This window comes from Colossoma macropomum, unplaced genomic scaffold (genome assembly GCF_904425465.1).
Source record: "Colossoma macropomum unplaced genomic scaffold, Colossoma_macropomum, whole genome shotgun sequence".
Lineage (NCBI taxonomy): Eukaryota > Metazoa > Chordata > Actinopteri > Characiformes > Serrasalmidae > Colossoma > Colossoma macropomum.
Genome location: NW_023494790.1, coordinates 39,126,795 through 39,146,669, shown reverse-complemented (window position 1 = coordinate 39,146,669; position 19,875 = coordinate 39,126,795). Strand labels below are relative to the sequence as shown.

At 38.8% G+C, this 19,875-nt stretch overlaps 1 protein-coding gene across 2 annotated transcripts; it reads right to left on the bottom strand.

The window, feature by feature from the left end:
- Positions 1-468: 468 nt before the first annotated feature.
- Positions 469-18,162, bottom strand: vstm4b (V-set and transmembrane domain containing 4b). 2 transcript variants are annotated; one of them, XM_036573348.1, is made up of 8 exons: positions 17,991-18,162; positions 15,294-15,692; positions 7,466-7,519; positions 4,947-5,054; positions 4,760-4,793; positions 3,927-4,048; positions 3,746-3,810; positions 469-1,833 (listed from the first exon to the last, which is right to left on the bottom strand). In XM_036573348.1, the coding sequence occupies exons 1-8, from the start codon at positions 18,040-18,042 to the stop codon at positions 1,708-1,710; spliced, it is 960 nt and encodes a 319-aa protein (XP_036429241.1). In that variant the 5' UTR covers positions 18,043-18,162; the 3' UTR covers positions 469-1,707. The 2 variants fall into 2 exon arrangements, with proteins under 2 accessions (XP_036429241.1, XP_036429242.1); XM_036573349.1 differs by lacking the exon at positions 4,947-5,054 and having other exon boundaries at positions 17,991-18,160.
- Between the last annotated feature and the right edge of the window lie 1,713 nt (positions 18,163-19,875).

Here is a 19,875-nt window from a genome sequence, read left to right as displayed (position 1 = left end):
TCACTCACCACTGAAACAAACACATTTTTGTTTTTGTCTTTACTTACTTCCCACATTCACAGACAATACAAACCAAAACATTATAAAAAAGGCACATACAAAGTGTCGGTCATGATGAGGGCACTGTATGTACAGGAATTGCACAAATTCTTATCCATTCATAAACATTCTCCAACACACTCACTATTTGCAGTCTCCCCCAAAAAACTAAGCGTGAAATGTGAGTATGTGCTCACTGTGTGAGCTGAGGATGGTCTGTTTGAGCTGAACTCACAGCTGGTTCTTATTAGTGGTGCATGCAGTGGCCTCCCCTTCATGCTCAGTGTGGTTTTGGAGGAGCTTCTCATTTTCACAGTTGAGGAACTTTCCTGTGCTGGAGGTTTCTGATAACCTTTTTCTGAATGCAAAGCAGGTCAGTAGTGACCTAAAGCGTCTGTGCGATATGAGTAAATAGAGAGTTTTTCCATTTTTCCACCTTTTGCTGATAAAGTGGAAAACGGTTCCTGCCTGTGCGGAATGAGCGGCCTTTTTTCTGAGAGGAGCAAGAAGCTATTTGGTGTTGTTGCTTAGCTTTTCCATGGTTAAATCCAAGGAGCTATTAAAGTGAAGAAAAAAAAACACCACTAAGTAACTCTACACTCAAATCTAAGGAATGGCAAATGTCGTTTTCTGAGCATTCAAGTTTAGATCTCTAAACGCTGATGCCTGCAGTTATGGAAGTCATTATTTTCAGATCGTACACTGGTTTTACACGTAGTGCAGAGATTAGAAAAGTACGACAGATTAAAGCCAACGATTTCTCAGCATTTACTCAACCACAACCAGCAATTAAAGTCTACCTTGGCTCCCTAATTTGGGCACGGCTGGAGAAGGGAGTTGATTTTGGCTTGCAGATGAGAGGGCAGCTCTGATAACAGGACTAGTTTTCTGGGAGGGGATGGCTAAAGATGGCTGTTTATGTAATGCCGCAAGCTACAGTTAGCTGTCAGACATAACACAGAGGAGCCTGTACTGTACATGGAATGTGTCGCAAAAAGCTATGTACAAAACAAAAGCTAAGCACACAACACTGTATATGTGGTTAGAAAAACATAACAAACATTGAACTTAATATTGTGTATTATAAATAACTAATTTCCTCAGTGAAATGGGACAGTCCAGGGCTTAATTTGTAAATGTTGAGGTCCTAGAACACAAAGTACAGTGGGATCAGGTTCCCAAACAAAACATGATTAGACACACAGCTTGAGATTTTCCCATAACATTGGATCACTAATGAGTGAGGCTCTTAAACGAGGCTCTTAAGCATTGAACCTTTTCTCAGATGTGGGTTTCCCAAAATTAAACTAAGTTTTTAATGAGTAGTTAATAAATTGACTCACATTTCTCATCTCTTCTAAGGGATGAACAGCAGTAGTGACGCATTTGCGAGTGATAAACAGCGTCAGTATTGTTTTTATTACAGTTTCTATCACCACGTAAATGAACAGGAGCTGCAAGTGAACCATGGCACGAGGAGAAGCAGCTCACTGCTGTTTAGTTAGCTTCCATGTTGTCATGCTCTACAGCATTTGTCAAGTTGTTTGCAGAAAATATTCATCTTTTTTCTCTACAGATCTCTACAGATCATCATATGATGATAAGTTCTGGACCTGATCTGGGAGATGCTGGATCCAGATTTGGCACAAATTAAGCCCTGGCTTAGTCCTACACTGTTTTGTCCTCAAAAAGTATTTGGGCATACACAGTTCCTGTCTTTGATGTTTTGGAGTCCGGTAGTGGCTTAACCAGTTCAAGCTCTGCATACGTCAGATTCTCCTCAGCAATCTTTGGCTGTAAGATCAAAAAGGGGAGAAGAAAGTTATTCAAATTAATCAATTAAACAGTTACGGTGACCAGCTGCCAGCTGCACCAGCTGAACATAAGTTTGATCACAAGTTGAGATGTAAAGTCCGTCCCAAACCTCACGTTGAGAGTAGTTAGTTTTAAACTAGCAACATACAGAATTTCAGTTGCACCACAGACACTTACGATACATCATAACTAGTAGAGCGTAAAGCTTCAGAATATTGTCGCACAGAAGGACATTTTCACTCTCTGGAGCCAATCTGTGGCTAGTAGGTCTGTGATCTATTCTATCTCCGATCAATGAAAACAGAAGCGCGAGTATAAATCGAAGTCGTCAAATTGATCAAACGTGTGTATCTATCCTGCAGAACTGGTTGCAGATGCAACTGAGACGTATTTTGTTTTCTCGCAAGTTTTCCTATCGAAAACTCAACAGATTTTTACAGCAGAATTTACGGCTATTATAGTAAATGTGTAAATTTTAAGTTATAATTTAAAGCTACATTTAAACTATGTTACTTGGTGCAACTGGTTAAATTCTAGTTGCTCATAAACTTGATTGTAGAGGCAGTTTATGTTCAAACTAGGCTGCAGTCAAACTTATATTCAACTGATACAACTGGCTGCTGAAATATACTGATACCATGGAAACCAACATCACTAAGAAACAGCTCTAACACAAGGCCTCACCTGAGGACATCTTTTCGTATTTACATATTTTCATATAATCTTAAGAAACATGGTGCTATTTAATACCTGAAAAAAAGTTTTTTTGGCTTATAACAATAGCAGAACCCTTTTTGGTGCTATATAGTGCCATTTTCAAAAAGATTCATGAAAGAACCATGAATGACAGGTCCTTAATCATACACTCTTAAAAAAGAAGGTTCTTCAAGGGTTCTTTAGTAAAGATAATAGCTATACAAAGAACCATGAACAATCAAAGCATGTTAAAAGGGTTCTTTGCATGGTGACATGGTTCTTCAAATTGATGGAGAATGTATGTGGTTCTATAAAGAATCTATTTGAATATGGGTCTATATACCACCAAAACGCATCCTTCAGCAGAATCCTTTTTGGTACTATATAGAACCATAAACAACACATTCTAAATCAATCTGAAAAACCATTCAAGTATGCAGATATTTCTTTGTGTGTTCGTTCTTCATCGTCTTTACTCAAGAACCCTTGAAAAAAAAATAGTGGAAGAATCATTTAACCAAGTAAAGAATCATTTAAGTATTCAAGTGGTTCTTTGAGTTATTGTGGTTCTAGATATGATGACTACCTTTTGTAAATAACCCTCAAAGAACATTTATGGTGTTTGGCAGACTCTGAAATTCACAGCAACTTTTAATAAAGCTACATGATGTAGGGAAATGTAGCATTAGGAGTCTTTTTAGTGTAGTGCGATGTGATTGGCTGGGCAAAGAATCAAACAGCAGCCCACTCTGTGAAAAGCAGTGTTATTACCTGCTACGCTACACCAACTACTAAACAATGGGATTGTTGCTGAAGCAGGAATTTAAAGCCCACTCTCCCCCATACTGGGTTGTAGTGTTATCCACTATGCTTTCTCAGCTCTCATTACTTATTTAAGGGTCTAAAGCAATTAAAGTTTTAATTAAACAGAAAAAAAATGAAAATTAACTCACTTAAATCTCACAGTTTACCAAATGTGTCAAATTTGTGTTACGTTGCAGCAGAAAATAAGGCTGGGAAATTTGCACAAGTAGAGCAGCACAGTTTTTTCCAGCCATCGTAGCTGTACCTGTTGCCATTCTTGCTAAAAATCTCAGAATTAGTTCTGCTTGTAAAATAACACCCAGGGCTGCAGTAAGACAGTCTGCATCTCCATTTCATTGACAGACATTTGGAGCATCATCAGGAAACTTACCAAAATGATGTTTCTCGGCTGAGGCTTTAAAAGTTTCGGCTTTCGTAGTTTGTCTGCGATGGGAGCTGGAAAATGATACAGTAGTGAAATGATCAAATGGTGTTAGAAAAGTGTTTGAAAGACTTTTTTAAGTAAAAGAATTTTCAAAAACAGTGACGTCTAGCAGCACTTTCAACAGTACCTTTAGCAGGGATCTCCGGTGGCACGTCCACCTGTTCTACTGTTTTCCTTGTCTTGTACTTCCTCTGCTTTTTGGGTAGAGCTGGAGATAGGCTGACCACACTAGTGACTGTCTCCCCAGAACTGGACACAGAAAGATGTTCAAATCAGTTCAGGTCAGTTGTGTTTGTATAGTGCTTTTTATAGCTGACATTATCCTAAAGCAGCTTTCCAGAATTGTGAGTTTAGCTCTTAATGAGCATCGCTGAGTGTGACAGTGGCTGGAAAAACTCAAAATTAAGTTGGGTTACCCTTCATTAAGCCCACAATGGGAAATTCACCTCACCTCTATTTAACCCATAACTCCACATACACACTAGTGAACACACACACAGTTGTCACTTTTAAGTAGCATTTGTGTGGCTGATTACAGTGATAATTTTCAGCAGTGCCTCTATAAAAAGTCATATTTGACAATTTCATGTTAATGTAAAGCTGGCGATGTTGTAATTGTGCATTTAATGGAAACGGTAGCATAAACTCGAGAAATCAAAGTTTGTAACAGACATACATATACAAGTAACATATCACTGCTGTCAGAACAAAACCGTGTACTCTTTTTTGTTTTGTTTTTTTTCCTTTTTTGTAGTTTTTGATATAATTTAAAAATGCCTGTTGCTCTTTACATAACATGAATGGACCAAAAGAAACGGCCCTGAATTACTTGTATAAAGTCACAGATAGATGAAAACTGACACCGGAGATCATCTTTAAATTAAGATCATAAGATTGTGGTGAGTATCACTGTCTTTCTTTCACTCTGGCAAAATAGTTTCCTTTATGAACCGGACTCACCTGTTCTGAGGGCTCTTGACCAAATGATAATTTTCTGCATGGACAGAAAACAATTAGAATAATAAACCATAAAAATCAGTCGTATGTTTATTTTTGGTAGCACTTTCACATTGTCATGCATGCATCCCTACAATACGTCCACGTGCAGCATGCGGTCAGATGAAGGCGACGGGTTCGATACTTGTACCTTTTAAATGCCTCTTCCTCTGCAGATACTGGCAGCTCACGGCCACAGTGAACATACACATGCACAGCAGCCCCACACTACAGATCAGCACCGCACACAGATACACGTCTGAAACGCAAACCAAACACTCTCTTCAGCCTATGTAGTCTCACAGGGCCAGATGGGATCTCATAACGAGAACGTCAGGGGACAAACTTGAGAAACTTTGGGCTAAATGTGGGGGAATATTGACTTATTAGAGTGGGAAAATTCAAAAACAATCCAGGACCCTGTGAAGGCAGAGTTCACAGTAGGGGGCGCTACTGAGCTTGTCAACATTGTTAGCACATGGATGTGACAAAAGTGAAAAGATTCCCCAAAACACTTAAATTAAGGATGTTCTGTGAAACCAGACAGTAGACTGAGCTGTAGAAGATATCACTAGGCTAGTGATAAATGTTGGGTTCCCAGTGGCTGTATGAGGCCTGTTTACAGAACTGCTGACAAACCTAAACTGACCCTCTAGGGTCCATAAACTTGCTTGCATGTCAAATTCTCTGTCTCTATATCTGTTTGTGTATCTTTGTGATGATCCAGCTCAGAAATCCAGTTCAAACACTTCCTGAATCTGTAGAGTCGCCCTTTCCATTCCATCTTATCACGAGATCATACGAGAATCACATCCAGAGTTATGAGCCTATGAAGAGGGGCTGAGATACACGTCATCTGCCTCTCACCGTGTGGAGCAGGTGGATTCGCGTGTCCGTCTACATTCTGTGTGAAACTGGCCAATGGACACTCAGGAAATCACTAAGGACTGACCATCACGCCGGAAACCCTTCATTCTTCATTCAGTCCACATCGGAGACTCATGTGAAACGGCGTGCAGAGAGTTTACAGCTGCTGAAGCTGCTGCAGCGGTTTTGGAAAGTAGTGATGAAGATAACGGAGCATTTAGATATGAAACATTTGAGGATCATGTTATATGAAGAGCCTTTAAAGGGGGACTTGAGATGAACAAATCGAAAAAATTACCCCAGAGGGTTGAACAGCTCCTTAAACATTATTTTTAAAGAATGAACATTAGATAACGATTGTGTTTTGCTAGCCAGCTTGTTTGTCTTGTATCAATTGTGCTCCAGAACACAGATTAGAGGAAGTTGGGGACCAGGACCAAATCCAGATGCATTCTTGTCAAGATCACATCTGACCATGCGAGACTATAGTTTATGTCCTTCATTCTGGGTGCTAACATAAGAGCAGTGGTGGACAGAGTTTACCATTCCTGCACCTGAGTGAAGGTACAGACACCCCTGGTGAAATATTGCTTAAGTGAAAGTTGAAGTTCTCTGTTTATGTTTATTCTTGAGCACTTGCTTTCAAATGTTCTAAAAGGTGCAAGTTCTTGATGTATCTATAAAGATGTACAGATATTCCTTGATATGTGTCCACAATTAATTAATTAAATAATTAATTAATCATAGAATGGTTAATCATTTAAACAGTAGCTCTTTTTCATGCACATTACTTAATTATAATTAGCTTCTTAACAAACTGTTAGAGGTTGCTCTTTTATAGAGGCCTGTTATGATAAAGTGTTACCCACTTTCTTGAAAAAGAAGGTTCTTCAAGAGTTCTTTGGTAAAGGGAATGGTTCTATTCAGAACCATGGGTTCTATATAGAACTAGTTGCATGATTAAATGGTTCTTTGCATGGTGAAATGGTTCCTCAGATTGATGGAGAATGTGATGTACACGGTCAGAAATAAAGGTTCTGTTCAGGTACATTTTTCGTTCATCAAGGTACAAACAGTGTAAATGTTCCCTCAAAGCTCCAACAGTGGTTTTATGGTCTGATTGTGAACCTTAAATAAGTTTCTCCAGGTGAAAAGTTCGTATTTGTACCTTTTCATAACCGAATGTTTTAAACAGAACAGTAAAATAAAAGCCTGGAGACGAGACGGGGTGTGTGGAGTCAGTACAGCTTAGAACATATCATTTCAGTGGATTATGGTACAGTTATGTTCCCCGACTAAAGGGACTGAGATGGAGGGTTCCACCCCAGTGACAAGAGAGGTACTGCCCCAGTGAGAGTTTAGAACCTTTATTTCTGAGAAATAAATGTGTGTTCTATAGAACCATATACAACCCATCAATCTGAAGCATGCAGTGTCCGATATAGAGCTCATGGTTTGAAATAGAAGCATTGCCTTTATTAAAGAACCTTTGAAGAACCATCTTTTTTTTAAGAGTGCATGTACTTTGTTATTGTCCACCACAGTAGCTTGTAGAAGAGGGTCACCAGCTTTTTACCCACTGCACTAAAAACAACCACAGCAGGTTCACTTCCGAGTCTCACCGTTTAGACTAACTCATCCGGAACTTGTGCTGTGGAGAGAACAAGTGGGCGGCAGTTTATTTTCTCGGGTTTGTCTTATTTTTTTTTACCTAAATCTGAAAGAAAGGCGGCCCTTCTTTCCGCCTCAGTCGGCTCAGTTTTTCTCCGACACAATGTGGGTCAGTGCAGCGCTGTGGCTTACCTTCAAACAGACTCCACAGTCCCTCCTTGGCACTGCCGGCTGGGAGGACGTGCACTGCGGAAGGAGAAGAAGAAGTGCACACTCATCACTGTGGCTCCCTTGCCTGGGTAATTGCACAGAGCGCAGGGTTAAATAAAGTTAATTATAGGGGGGTTACATGTGGGCTGACAGCTCGGAGGCTATCCCTTTCTCTGAACGCTCCCGTTCTCGGCCAGCAGCTCGCGGTGGCTGATACCCACTGTGACGCCCTGAAATACCCATAACCACCAGCAGCTGACGACAGTAAGGCTGGCCTGGCCCGAAGACGCCAAGAGCAGGACTGCTGACTGCTAGAGCTTTGGGTTCCCAACAGGACAGTGTCAGCCTACAAACTTCCGTCCTCACAGTTCAGTTATTTCGCTCTCATAACTCATTGAAAGAAGTGGAATGTGAAGATTCCACACTTTCGATCCACGATCATGAGTCATCATCAAACCGAGGGGAACAAAGCCAAACCTGTTGATAATGAATGTAAATGTGACTCTCTAATTAATTATGCGACTGTATGAAAAGTACAGACATTAGTCAACACTTTGTTTGACGGCTACCAAGGTAGGAGCTTCACAACACATGCATAAGCACTGAATAACATATTCGTAACACTTTATAAGAGAAGGCCCTAATGGACAGCAACTTAATCAGCACCTAATAGTTTGTTAATGATTGTCTATAGTCATATAAAAATAAATTAAGAAATTAATATTGCATTTAATGGCATACAAAATCATTCCTTATTAGGAATTGCAGAAACTTAATTATTAATTATAGTTAATAGTTAATAATTTTTAATATTAAAAATTTTGTTTTCATTATTAGACACACATCTCATAAATTGTAAGCAGTCATATTGTTTCATGACAACAATAAATAATCATTATGAATAACAAAGTGTCTGTTTTAAATGATTAAAAAGTTATTTACCGTTTTGCTACCAATCATTAATATGACTGATGATATAAAAGTGCAAATTTGTATCATATTCACAAAGTCATATCATGCACTCAAATATAATACATTTATGTGACTAAGTAAATGTGTAATGAATCAAATGGCAGCAAACTATTAAATAATGTATATACACGTATATACACTCACACACTTTATTAGGGAAGCTTCTTGCCTCCACACTCACTGTCCATTGTATCAGCTCCACTGACCATATAGTTTCACTTTGTAGTTCTACAGTTACAGACTGTAGTCCATCTGTTTCTCTGCACACTTCTGTTACCCTGTTCTTCAGTGCTCAGGACCCCCATGGACCCTCACAGAGCAGGTACTATTTGGGTGGTGAGTCATTCTCAGCACTGCAGTAACACTGACGTGGTGGTGGTGTGTTAGTGTGTGTTGTGCTGGTCTGAGTGGATCAGACACAGCAGTGCTGCTGGAGTTTTAAACACCTTAGTGTCACTGCTGGACTGAGAATAGTCCACCAACCAAAAATATCCAGCCAACAGCGTCCTGTGGGCAGCATCCTGTGGGCAGCGTCCTGTGACCACTGATGAAGGACTAGAGGATGACCAACACAAACTGTGCAGCAGCAGATGAGCTATCGTCTCTGACTTATACATTTACAAGGTGGACTGACAAGGTAGGAGTGTCTAATAGAGTGGACAGTGAGTGGACACAGTGTTTAAAAACTCCAGCAGCACTGCTGTGTCTGATCCACTCGCACCAGCACAACACACACTAACACACCACCACCACGTCAGTGTTACTGCAGTGCTGAGAATGACTCACCACCCAAATAGTACCTGCTCTGTGAGGGTCCATGGGGGTCCTGACCACTGAAGAACAGGGTAACAGAGGCATGCAGAGAAACAGATGGACTACAGTCTGTATCTGTAGAACTACAAAGTGCACCTATATAGTAAGTGGAGCTGATAAAATGGACAATGAGTGTAGAAACAAGGAGGTGGACCTAAAAAAGTGCTTAGTTGCATATATATATATATATATATATATATAGTATTCATATATTCTCATAACAAATCTTGTGCTTCAGTGGAAGTAGAAATACCCCTTGTACAGTTTTAAAGCAATAAAAGTAGACGTTCGCTGTCTGAATTTATACATGAGATCAAGAGAACAAAAGTGCTTGTTTTTTTTATATCACTTTGATTAAGAAGTACTATTAAGGACAGTTGTGTAGCTTTGGAGATCTCCTTAATAGATGTTGTATTTTTGTTCTTTAACTGAAGTAGAAATCTACATAACTGATATGTATAGCTTTATTAAGAAGGCCTCTACCTTTTACGATCCATTACGTTGGGAATGATGCTTGAAACTGTGTTATAAATAAATAAAAATAAATGTTACTTTAGATTATGGGCCCTTTGCCAAAACAAAGTCATTTATTTCATCTAGTTAAGTTAAGTTAAGTGACCCTTATTAGTCCAACAACTGGGAAATTTCACCTCCGTATTTTAACCCGTCCGTGCAGTGAAAAACCCACGTACACACTAGTGAATGCACACACTAGGGTGCAGTAAGCACACTTGCCCGGAGCGGTGGGCAGCCCTATCCACGGTGCCTGGGGAGCAGTTGGGGGTTAGGTGCCTGTTTGTGTCAAACCTCAGTTCATCTTTAGCTGCTCTAATGCAGAATCTGGCGATGCATATTCATTGGGAGGATAAAAAAAGCCATGATAAACCACATGCCATGTTTAGTTTATGTGTTTTTATTCACAGACTGCTTAATAACCCGCTCATTTTCGTGGTCTTATTCATGCATGACAGAACTGGAAAATGAACACGAGGCTCTTTCTGTTGAGTCACAGAAATCATGGTTGGACAAAAAGGCCTAGGAAAAAAACAGTGTGCCGCAGCTTTCACTCTTAATGAAGGCTGTAAAAAGGGGGTGAACGGCACTGCGGCAGAGAGAGATGTCTGGCTACTCAAAGTCCTTTTGGAAGATACAGAGTGAAGCTCTCAAACCACGGCGTCAATAGAGCAGCTGCGAGTGCCGAGACGTCGCTGCCTTTTCACCAAAACACTCCTCAAATGGAACAAATGTGGCTGTGATGAACATCTTTAAAGGAATTCTGTAGCTACTGAGCCACTCCAGCAAAGAAAAACATGTATTAACCATTGCAGCCTTTTTTTGGACTAACAGTTATTTTGTTTTGTACAGCCTTTAACACTAAAAAGCCAAACTGCTTTGTTTACATTTTAGTGACACCTTTATTTTAAATACCGGGCATCAAACAATATCATACCGTAGATGATTTGTACAAAAAATGTCATATATACTGTATACTACTATGAATAAATCAGACTTTCAGACATAAACAGAGAGATTCAGAGTGGTTTGGTGTGAAATGGTTCAGATGTCTTTACAGTGGTGGTGATAGGAACCAGGGGTCGCCATGACTACAACACAAATATAGACATTTTATTTACTATCCAGAACCACCAGTGAACCTACACGAGTCTTCTGAGCTTATATGGAATGTTGATGATGGAAAATAGTGGAAAATCTGAAATAATAAGTTTTCTTTGGGGACTATTTTGCCTCACAGCGCCCATGCATGTATCCCTCCACCATGAATGGAGTTTAAGTTCTCAAAACTATCATAAAACAGTGTCTCAGTCATCAGGCAGTGAATTCATAACCATTTCATGTAGGAACTTTCTGTGAGGGAGCTTTTAGAGGTGGACATCACCACCACTGTGAACAGTTCTGACTTGGTACATTTATCTAGAACAGAGCGTTTCACACCAAACCGCTCTGAATCACTCTGATTACATCTTAAGCAGTTAATTATGCAGGAATTTTGAAAATGGGTGTAATTCCCCCTCATGTTCTCAGATTTTCACCAATGATTTTGTAGTTGTTCTGCAAAAAAAATAGATGTTGGCAAGTGAAGTGATTCTAAAGCTAGTCTAGATCTAATGTTTCACTCACATTATGAGTTAGGTGTAATAAAAATATTTCCAAATACTGTTTCTAAAACAAATTAGCCACCAATATAATACAAATTTTCTAAATAAAATGACTTAAAGCATGTAAATACATCTAGAAATAGTTATTATAAGAAAGAGTCTTATAATATTCTCAAAATGAGAAATATTAGATATTTAGATTAGACCGCATGTAGTATTTTAGCATTTTCACTCAAACAACCAAAACTCTAGGCCTCAAATTTAGATCTCATGTAGATAATTTACATTTCAGCGGACTGAACTGTCATTTCCTGTCATGTTTTTCATGGAACGCCTCCCTGCAGCGTGCTGTTATCTTGCCCACAAAAGTTGTTGGTGTTCCCTCCTCTCTGTGTTTTACTGTATACTTAAATCCTGACCACATCCTCTGCAGCGCTGCAGAATCTCCTACAATCCCAACAGCTCTGCATGACCATCAGATACTTTCAGGACAAAGTCTCGTCTCATTATGACCAGTGATAAAGATCAGGCACAGTGTTGCCACCCAGTTAAAGTTTAAATTAAAGTAGAGCCGGCTGGTGTGAAGGAGCTTTCAGAAACGAGCATAGAAAAAGATGGTTCTTCAAGAATTCTTTCATAAAGAAAATGGTTCTAGAGGGTACCAAGAACACTCAAAAAACTCTTTACATGATTGCATCATGAAATGGCTCTTCAGATTGATGGAGAATGCACTGTAGATGGTTCTATATAGAACCTTTTTGAAAATGGTTCTATACAGCACCAAAAGGTGTTCTTCTATCATTACAAGCTTGACAGTCGAAGACCCCTTTTTGGTGCTCCTTTAATCAATTCTTTGAGTGTTCATGGTTCCATATAGAACCATTTTTTTTGCTAAAGAACCATCAGGTAAATGTTAGAGTGTACAAGATTCACATAGGCACAATCCTTCAAATAAAAACAAATCTATTTTTGAAAAAATGACCGTTATTAGAAATATATTGTACAAGAAAACTCAGCCTAACATCTCACCATTTTAAGTAGATGGAAATGACAAATATTGAGCAAATAGTATAAAATTTAGTATGCTTGCTTGACGTGGACATTTTTGCAAAATAGAAGAAATGCAATAAATTTTGATGGAAACAAAATTATTAATATCAATGCAAATTTAATAAAGCCAAATGACTGATCAGATGTTTCTGTTTTTGCAGCCTTAGCTGTGAAACATGAGACGGCAGTAATGAAATTAAATTAAATAAAAAAAAATGAAATTAAAACATAACTTTATCTCATCAATGAACATTGATGTTGGATGGTAAACAGCTGATTATTGCAGATCTTCTGTCTCTAAGCCCTTATGATCTGAAAGATTAAACACAGCATTAAAGAAAAGCTCATCAGAATTCTCTGTAAACTCGCTTCACATTTATCAGAGAGTTTTATTCTTCTGATGGAAACTCGTCGAATTTGCATCACTATTCGTAAGATATCAGTTATTGGCTTGAATTTGCTTCCACAGCTGGATGGAAACTTCCACTGGAACATAGTGATGATGATATCTTCTTAATAGCCACAGGAATCAAAAGTCAGTCCTGGGCTGTCCTCCCTTGTCTGGATTGATAGCGTATTGAAGGTAAGGAATCTTCTCTGGAATATGAAATGTGATTCCAGATCTGCGACCCCGTTCGCCTCCAGTCTGGAAAACAGCATCTGAGAACCGAGACGGTTTCACCTCAGAAGTGACAGTAGACACTGTACTGGTGGCCAGATGGTTAATCTATTACTCTCCCACCACTTCTTCCTCCTCCTCCTCCTCCTTACAGACACACTCTTCAGCAGCCAGGCTTATACTGTCTCTTTGGCCTCTGTGTGTTTGTATGTCTGGGTTGTAATTGAGTGAAGGGAAACTCTGCAGCCAGTACCAACAGCCTTTAGCTATCATTACTCCCTGTAAACAGCTACACTGAACTCAGACTTGACTTTATGTTAGGAATTTACATTATATTATAATGCTTTCAATCACCCAAGCTGAATTTTGGACCATCTAGAGCTTATGAAGTGATAAGGAACTAAAGTCCAGGTTGAAATGCCCCATAATGTGACTGAGAAGGAGAATATAGTTAAAAATAACAGTGGTCTGAGTATTGACCCTTGGGGGACCTCACAAATGCCACTAGAGGCATTTTAATGTAATGCTGATAAAAAAGGGCATTGCAGTAGTTTTTATGCTGTGATGCATTGCTTATATAATTTCCTACAAGTGCACCAAACAAATTACAACTTGTGCAAAATGCAGCAGTGTGAAAATTAACAGAGCAGTTTTACTTCACTGCACTGGCTGCTTGTTTCCTTTAGAGTCCACTATAAAACTTTACTGCTACTCTTTAACTCTCTTAATGCTTAACACCTTCATACACCTCTGAGTGCTGATAGATGATGATCCAGATCCAGCTTTAAGATCATCCAGTGCTGCTTCTCCATGTTCCACACATGAGGCTTAAACAGAGTGGAGAGGTTCTGTTTTTATGCACCAAAGATCTGGAACACATTACCGATAAATGTCCATCTGGCTGCTTCTGCCAGTGTCAATAAAAACATATTTCTTTACTTTAGCATTAAATTAGGTTTTTCTTTTTTTTCTTAGATTTTTTAATTTTTACCACAATATAACATTATTTTTTCTGTGGTTTGTATTTTAACTGTATGTTTAATTATAATTTTATCTTGTGCATTTTATTATTATATTATTAATATATTTTTTTATTATTGTCTGTTTTATTTTTTGATTCTGTCTCTGTTGTTTTTACTGTGTATTGTGAAGCACTTTGAGCTGCATTTCTAGTGTATGAAAGCTGCTCTATAAATAAAGATTATTAGTTTAAGCAGACAGAGATTGAGAAAGGCAGAATCGAATTCTAGTATGTTATGGATCTTAGTAGAAAGAGGCTTTTACAAAAACATCTAAAGGGGGGGGGGTTAAATGAGAGAGGGGGATCCAGAATGACACCAACATTTCAAACCAGAGTGGAAGGGGTAACAGCTGTGTGGCGAATGCTGCAGTGATACAGAGCCAGATTTATTGACGGTTGATCTACAGCTGGCTTCGCTTTAATTCTCTATGCTTTATTTCATCAGTTTCTGATGTGTTTGTTTTAGACAGATTTGATGTGTAAGGAAATTTGGATGTAATCTGCAATAAAAGTCCAGGTTGAAATTTTGTATACTGTGGCCAAGAAGGAGTATGTAGATGATAAGCAGCAGTGGTCTGAGTACCATCCCTTGGGGAACCTCTTGAGTGACACTAGAGCAATGTTTATATAATGCAAATGTTGTGGGGCGGTATTATTCACCTCCAACTCCAACACTTTCCATCTGCAAATTTGAATCTATCAGTATCTTTTAGAATTAAGTGTTAAAAGTGGTACTGCAGGTTCACAACGTGATACAAATGGCTTTTAAAAGCTGAGAAAAGCTACACATAAATAAAATGGGCAGAAGTGACCTCTTGCCTGCCAAATAGTGGGCCTAAAATTCTCTATAATGTTAAACCTCAGATGTTACTGGTTACATATCTTGCTTTGACATTTGCTTGCTTTGATGTTCATCACTGCTGCCCTTTATTTGTGTTATAAAGTGATTATAAATGAGTTTTAAGATGTTTGTGACTAAAGTAATAACCAGAAAACTAATTTTAAACCATTCATAAACTCCTTATAAGGGTAGTTGTAAAGTAGTAGCTAATTATGTAACAATTGCCATATCATTCAAATCAAGCTATTCGGTAATAGCAATGGAGAGACAAACAGAGCCTAAAACCTTTGATAAAAACTGATGAGCCACACAACCTGTAAAATCTTCTCCGACCTAGAAACAGCTTCTGTGGTGAATGGACTGGTCAGTTGGCTTACCTTTGAGTTCTGTAGCAGCTGAGGAGTTGGTGGACGCTTTCCATCGATCCCGATGCTTCTTAAACTCCTGGACTCTGCAGCTGTAGAGGCCTCTGTCATAACTAGTGATGTTGATGATCAGAAGGTTGTAGATCTTCCCTTGTTTCACCACTATCAACTTCATCTTAGGCTTGGGGAAGCTCTTGGTGTAGTTTCCGTAGAACTTGGCCTTCCTCATGTTTACCTTGGCCACGAGTTGTTCGTCACCTCCCCACATCGGCTGGAACATCCAGCGCACCACGGGAAGACTGTCCGTCTTGTGCTGCTGGGTCACCTGACACGAAAGCGTAACGTTCTCCCCCTCGGCTGCCACCGTGAACGGAGATGGAGTGACTGTGACGTTGATGGCTCTGCAAACATCTTGAGAAGATGGATATGAGGGTCAGCACTATTTTGAATAGTTTAGTATCAGTTAGGATTACTATGTCACAGTTTTCCAGTTTAAGGCTTTAATAAAGGGACTTTATTACACTTGTTTGTTTTCTTTTAGGCTGGGATCTGACCAATGAGGACACTTTGTGACTGAACAGGGTTGTTTTCTAAGTAGTATCTAAGTAGATAGCCAGTCCTTCCTTTGGTTAGCACTTGAGGATATTCAGGACTTCAGTTAACTACCAACATAATGAGGAAGTAACTGAGGAATCAACAACCACGCTTTGATTTACAATGGGTGGAGCCAATGGTGTGAGAAAAATTGATCTTCTGGAAGTTCTAGATATGTCACTGACTGTGAATATGAGTCTTAGTCTAAGCAGGTTCCGGGTAGTTGTTAGAAATGGAAAACAGTGGCAGTAGCTGTACTGAAAGAGTCGCTGTAATACTGATACATACAAGCTCAGATATACATAAATAAATAATAAAACATATGGGATACATTTTACAAGCTTCAAATGTCTGTATTTAATGTAGAATGGCCGAAAAATGTTAACAAGTAAATCACTGTTAGCTTAGTGCTAACATAGTAACAGAATATATAAGAACTCTAGCAGAAATTAGCATTATTGTAGAGGTGTTTTTTCCAATTATGGCCCTTTTCACAGGTTGCTACTGAATTGAACATGATCAAAAATGAAGCAGAATGGTTTTGGGTAAACAGTGCTTTGCTGATTGATACTATTGTCAGCTGCCATGTTTAATATTTCTTAAACTAAAGAAACTCACAAAGTCTAAAATAATCTAAATGATACAATAATAAGAACATTTGTAAATGTAAATATTATTGGTTTTAGATTGTTGGTATTACACAGTTGGATCTGGTTTATAACTCATTCATGTTTAGCAGGCTAAAGATTCTCCACAAGGGGGCGCCGTAAGGACTCAAGTAAATAACTTTTGGTGCAGCAGTATTCACTGTGTGTTTTGGATGTAAATTAGCTAAGATTTTTCATATTTTACATCAGATCTCTTCACATAAAGTATTTTTGTATTATAAATTGTTATTTATCCTCAAGCTAAAGGCTGGGTTATGTTTGGATGCATTTCTCCCATTTTTGTTAATGTATTTATGGTGTTTTGTGTTCAGGTTAACCAGTTTGTCTCCATTATTATATAAAACAAAACTCCAAGGCAGTATTGGTGCTTTACTAGCAGGATTTTTGATTTTAATAACTGTGCAGAACCTAAACCCTAAAATTTCCGGCTTTTTACATACTATGGCTTATCATTCAGTAACTACAGGGACTTAAATGCAAACTGGTTGAGCTCTTCTTTGGTTATAGAAGTGTGTAATAAAGCTTTGGGCCCACTGGCGTGTAAGGGGTTAATATCAGCCACCTGGTATATCAGTGGAGCCCTAAGTATTTCCCCAATTTTAAGGCTCTAAAGCAGCATATCCGAGTATCTGCTGTGACATTTTCCAGAGCTGGCTGCCTCTGCTCTACTTAATGAACCCTTTTTGACAGCCCATCTGGAGGCCGTTATTATTTGGGTGGACCTTGAATGCAGGTCAGAAATTGAGGGCAGTTTAACTGACTTTATTAAATGTAAGCATCTCTGTTGTCTAATATATTGCATTTCAGCTTCAACATCTGGTTTTCTTGCATAGGAACTTTCCACAGATGGTGGGCACTTTTTTAAAGAGCAAATAAACATGCTGTCCAGCAGCCTGCTGTCCCCTCTAATGCTGCTGGATATAGTAACAGCTATTGTGGCTGCTTGTATATGATGTACTCCGGAATGGGAGGCATATACACTATTCTAGTGAGGGAGGAGTCAAAAACCGCAGCTCCTTTTGTGGGGAGAAAAAGAAGTCAACAAAGAGGGAATTATCTTTCTTTGCAAGTTTTTCTCTATTTTCTTCAGGATAACAGGCCAAAGTTGTCTGAATCTTTGTGTTTCTGAGTTGTAATTTTGATTTAATCTGCATTATTAAGCTGGTATTCCCTCATTAATTGCAAATCTTTCAAAAGCTTCTTGTTTTTGCCACTTAATTAACAGTTCCTTAAAATTTCTTACCATTTCCTCATAAACACAAACACCCAGTGACTTGAAAATGCATTTTTGGCATCCATCATCCACACAAAGTTCTGGCTCTGGCTGATCCACATTTAGCATCCTTAACTGCACCTTTAATGCTCATGCTCATTTCAGGTCCGCTGAACAAACCATTATAAACTTCTTCTCAAACTGGACAGTGATATGGGAACAGAGTGTTCTTACCTCCGAAGAGAACACTAGTCAGGAAAACCGTGAGCACTGCAGAGATCTTCATCCCCCTGTCCGTCGGGCTCCATAAAACCTCAGTTAAATGTTGCTACAGAAAGGCGCCAGTCGAATCCTCCTCTCTTTTTTTCCCCTGTCTATGAAACTCGAGATGGGGCATGCCCTGTTTCCTCTTTCACGGATGCCATCGCTCCTCCCTCCCACACTCCTACGCTCCTTTATACCCTGAGCTATGACTCATATGCTGTTAAGGAACTCTCATTCTGTGAGACGTCAGGTCCTGCTATGGTCTGGACTTCATCTTTTAGGGTGTTTTCACACCTACCTTGTTAGGTGCAAACTTTTCCTTTAGTTTGGTTTGTTTAGACAGGTGTGAACGCTCTGCTCATACTTGGGTCCACACTAATCAAACTGTCCGTCAAATATCAGAGGTTTTTCCAAGTGAACCTTGGCTCAGTATGCTGCTGGTGGGAACACATTTTTGTGGTGATCAAACAAGGGAGTTTAGCATCAGAGCAGGCTTTTCTGCTTTTTCTAGCAAACATCAGCTCTGTACCGTCTGCATAATCGGCCTGTTTTAACATCTGACTCTTTATATACTCTCGTGTCATTCCGGCAGCATGACCTGCTGCTAATAATGGCAGAGCAAGAAAAGCATTGCATTCAATTTTGACACATGAACACATGGATTACGGAATGTATGTTTGACCAAGCATCAACTTCCTGATTCAGATACACAAACAATTTAATCAAAAGATCTTGTATCCCAGCCAATTTTACCCAATTTTCCCAATTTCAAATCATTTCCCAAGAATCCACCCCAAAGGAAAACTTGTGGCTTCTAAAAACAGTTTTAAGGTGGAAAGATGAAAATACATGAATGACATTAATGGTTTTTAATGCTTAATTATACCAGAATTGTTATGTTTAAGGCTTATTATACAGTAATGACATGGGCTACAATGCGAACTGAGTGAGTTATTTCTAAGTTAAAAAAAGTGTCACAAAAGTTTAGACTTATTAACAGGTCCTGGCTGGTCACTGAAGATGTTACATAATCATTTAGTAATGACTGTTAATGAGGGAAATATGTTATAAAAAGTACAAATATGTAATTCAATGCTTATGCATGTGTTATTCTTAAATAGACCCACCAGCATATCCTCCCATTTAAGGCAACAAGTAATTTTTATCATCATCATCATCATCATCATCATTAACTGCTTAATCCAGATAGGGTCACGGTAGTACATTTTATGTATTTTATAATTTAGTAATTCTAATATGATATAATCTTATCTAATATATATAGTGTCATAAATAGAATGAGTGTCACTTTCATTTAAGGCCTCTAATGTCAATACAGTGTCATTACTTTGTAAAGTATCTTACATCATCTTGAAATTATGTCATAACCTGCACTAATTATCAGATATTGCTTTATAAATATGTTATTCAGTGCTTATACATGGGTTATAAAAATTGTGTAAAAAAATTGGACCCACTAGCAGGTCCTGGCCATTTAAGGGGTTAACTAGCAGCTTGCACCAAGTTTCTCAGACCAGATTAAGCTTAATCCTACAAAAAGACAGAGATAGTGAATAGTGAACCATCACTGTATTGGCTTGAGTCTAGCTTTAATCCATCTCTGAGAAACCAGGGCTAAGTGTAAGTGGTTTTACTCTGAGTTTGAACAGTAGAGCTTTAAGCGAACACTCTGCTGGACGGTCTCTCTCTAAATGTTGATCAGGTTTGATAAGATGGTCGTTGCTAATCATCTGTTCTTTGAAATGGCCAGTTTGTTCTTCATGTTCTGGTTTGGATGTTCAGAAAGGGTTTGAGCTGTTTTGAAGCAGGAACTGGGCAGAGTGTCCCAGCTGAA

Bases quoted from the DNA above. Each gene is read 5' to 3' on its own strand.
- vstm4b (XM_036573348.1), bottom strand. From the start codon at position 18,042: ATGAAGATCTCTGCAGTGCTCACGGTTTTCCTGACTAGTGTTCTCTTC. The intron at 3,811-3,926 runs GTACTGTTGAAA...ATCATTTTCCAG, and splicing joins ACCGGAGATCCCTGCTAAAG to CTCCCATCGCAGACAAACTA. The intron at 1,834-3,745 runs GTAAGTTTCCTG...TTGATCTTACAG, and splicing joins AGCCGAGAAACATCATTTTG to CCAAAGATTGCTGAGGAGAA.